Source organism: Chaetura pelagica, unplaced genomic scaffold (genome assembly GCF_000747805.2).
Source record: "Chaetura pelagica isolate M959 unplaced genomic scaffold, ChaPel_1.0 scaffold213, whole genome shotgun sequence".
In the NCBI taxonomy this organism is placed as follows: Eukaryota; Metazoa; Chordata; class Aves; order Apodiformes; family Apodidae; genus Chaetura; species Chaetura pelagica.
In genome coordinates this window covers 720,161-722,674 of record NW_009952597.1, presented here as the reverse complement: position 1 = coordinate 722,674, position 2,514 = coordinate 720,161, and the positions used below count along the sequence as shown (strand labels likewise).

The 2,514-nt window shown below is 39.2% G+C and overlaps 1 protein-coding gene across 1 annotated transcript in view; it reads right to left on the bottom strand.

Annotated features, from left to right (window-relative positions):
• SDK1 (sidekick cell adhesion molecule 1) overlaps positions 1 to 2,514 on the bottom strand; it is a 386,227-nt gene that overhangs the window by 79,424 nt on the left and 304,289 nt on the right. Inside the window, exon 23 of the mRNA XM_009993680.1 lies at positions 1,155 to 1,264. Within this exon, the coding sequence (XP_009991982.1) occupies positions 1,155 to 1,264 (110 nt within the window). The remainder of the gene's footprint in view (positions 1 to 1,154; positions 1,265 to 2,514) is intronic.

Below are 2,514 nucleotides of genomic sequence, written 5' to 3'. Positions count from 1 at the left end.
GTAAACAAATTTTGATGAAAAAGATCAGAGAAGTACTGGAACTGTGAAAAGTGCCAGCATAATTGCACTGTGGGGGGTCCAAGTCTTTCTTATTTTGCATGGACACTGAACACAGCACTCCAGTACAACCTGCACTTTACTATCACCTCTGCCTTTTCAGCTTTAAAGATCCACCTTTATGAGAGCAAAAATCTTCTCAACTTGAAGATATTTTTCCTAAACCTTTGCACCAGAAAGCTCTGCTCAAGTTCAAAAGTTTTCAAAGAGTTTTTAGTAAAATCTTTAGGTCTTGAGGATGAGATGTAAAACACTTCTGTGGAGGGTTGGAGAGAAATTCAGCATCTTCTAGGCTTCTAGGAAGAAAATCAGCATAACGAGCACTGAGGTAGTTGCAAATTAGATGAGCTTTACTTAGTTATACCTATTCCCAGCTTACAACAGCACCTGGGGCACCTAAAAGGCCCTTCAGCCAGGGCAAAACCAAAAAGTTCCCTGTAGCTTGATTTAACACTTCCCACTGTATCTCCTTGCAACCAGCCTTCACATTAGCAAGCTGCTTCATTAAAGTATTTTTCATTAGGATTGAGTACCTCAAATTCTCAAATCTTGCCTATACTAAAGCAACGCATCACTTGAATTTAATTGATTTAAAAATCAATCTCCGTTAACTGGGGTGTACCCATAAAACAGATTTGCTTCAATCAATGTAAACATTGCATGTATCTATTAAGCTTAACTTGGTAAATTCTTACAAACAAAGGTTTCATCTAACTGATGTTACCAAATTAAGTGAAGTCAATAAAACGATGTTCCAACTGATGTAAATATGTAATTACAAGTTTGCATCAGTTTAACAACAATTGATTTGTCACTGGTGCACCCTTCAGATGAGGGAAGTCACAGTTACAGTTACTCTTAAAAGCATTTCACTCTGCAACTGGATTTCCTTTTTAATGTCTTGATCTCTATTGTATGTAAATTAAAATTAACAATATCAGACATGTCATCTTAAGTATAAACTATGAAAACTACCAACTTTTCCCTTTTGTTCAGATCATAAAACACAGCCAGCTGTTTCTGATTAGGAAAGTTCTCCTTGTTCTATTTACTCCTTATTTTTTTGCATGTTGCAACTAATTACCTGCTGTTCTTACCTGTAATGAGTGTAAGGAGTAAGGTTTGGTACCTCCAGCATCTGAGCATCTGGCTCATTCTCTACTACACGAAGACTCACCCACTCTTCTTCATCACCCAGTACACCAACCTGTACATGGGGAAGTAAAAAGGAATATGAAGGAGACTACATATATGTACATATATGTACATATTTAAAGAATTACTCTTTTTCAATGTGTGTCACCACTGCAGTGGAACAACAAGTGCTTTTAAATACATATTATTCAGTTAATATTTTTATATGACAACAAAATTGTTACTAGTAGAGGGATAACCCAGCCAAGTTCCCTTGTACCTTTTGGGACTTCACTGGGATTCTCTGATAAGATCTATTCCAGAAAAACACCACAAGAGCACTAATAGCCTGTTCTATCTTGCTGCCAAAATACAAAAGTATCAAGCAGTAAAGTAACAAAACAAAAAACAGCCTTGATAATAACTCACAGGAGCATATGGACATATCAAGGAAGTTCCCATGGAGGCAAAATGAAGAAATGAAGACAGAAAGAAGAAAAAAGTCAAAGAAAAAAAGTGTTTTAACCTCATCTACTGCTCTCCACTTAGACTGGACTTTCCATGAGCAATCTTTGCATTAATTAATCACAACACTTTGCCTAGCATAGTCCCTCAGTGTTAGAAGGGACAAAACAGTGATGAGAACTGAGAGCATTACTTCCCATGCAGCTTTCTGGAGATAAAATAAAGATGAGTCAAGACTTAAAAGGAAGGCAGCAAGGCATGACAGAAAGTCCAGAGCCTGACCTGGAGCCCAAAATATAGCAGCATGAGTAAGCAGGGGTGGGTGTGTAAGAGCCAGAGTAGAAGGAGACAGAAGAGAGGTGGCTGATGGCTGAGCTTCCCTTTGGAGCCCCAGAAGTGCTGAAGCACAGTGGATCTTAGGCAAGACTCCGTGGTTCAATTCCAGTGCACTTTTACTCTGGTGTTCCATCCTATCACAAAGGGCAGCACCCACAGCTCCATTCCCTCATCCTGCCCTGGTACCCAGAGTCATGGGCTGAGAGGTATCTGTGGGTACACAAGCAGCATTTTCCCTGTGTGTCTCTTTACAGACTTAATATCCATGAAGATGCCTAATCCTTTTTTAACCTTCTGACACTATCTGCTCCCACAGACTGCTGTGGCAACAAATTCCAGAGGCTCACAACCCGCTGTGTAAAGAGCTATTTCCTTTAATCTTTTCTAAACAGATTCCTCACGAGTTCTGTGTACTAGTTACAGCCATAGACACTGTCAAAGCACTTGACAGGCAATGGAGCCCAAAGTATCAAACATGCCCCAAGTACTTCAAATAGAAAATTAGGTTTTATTCACTCTTTC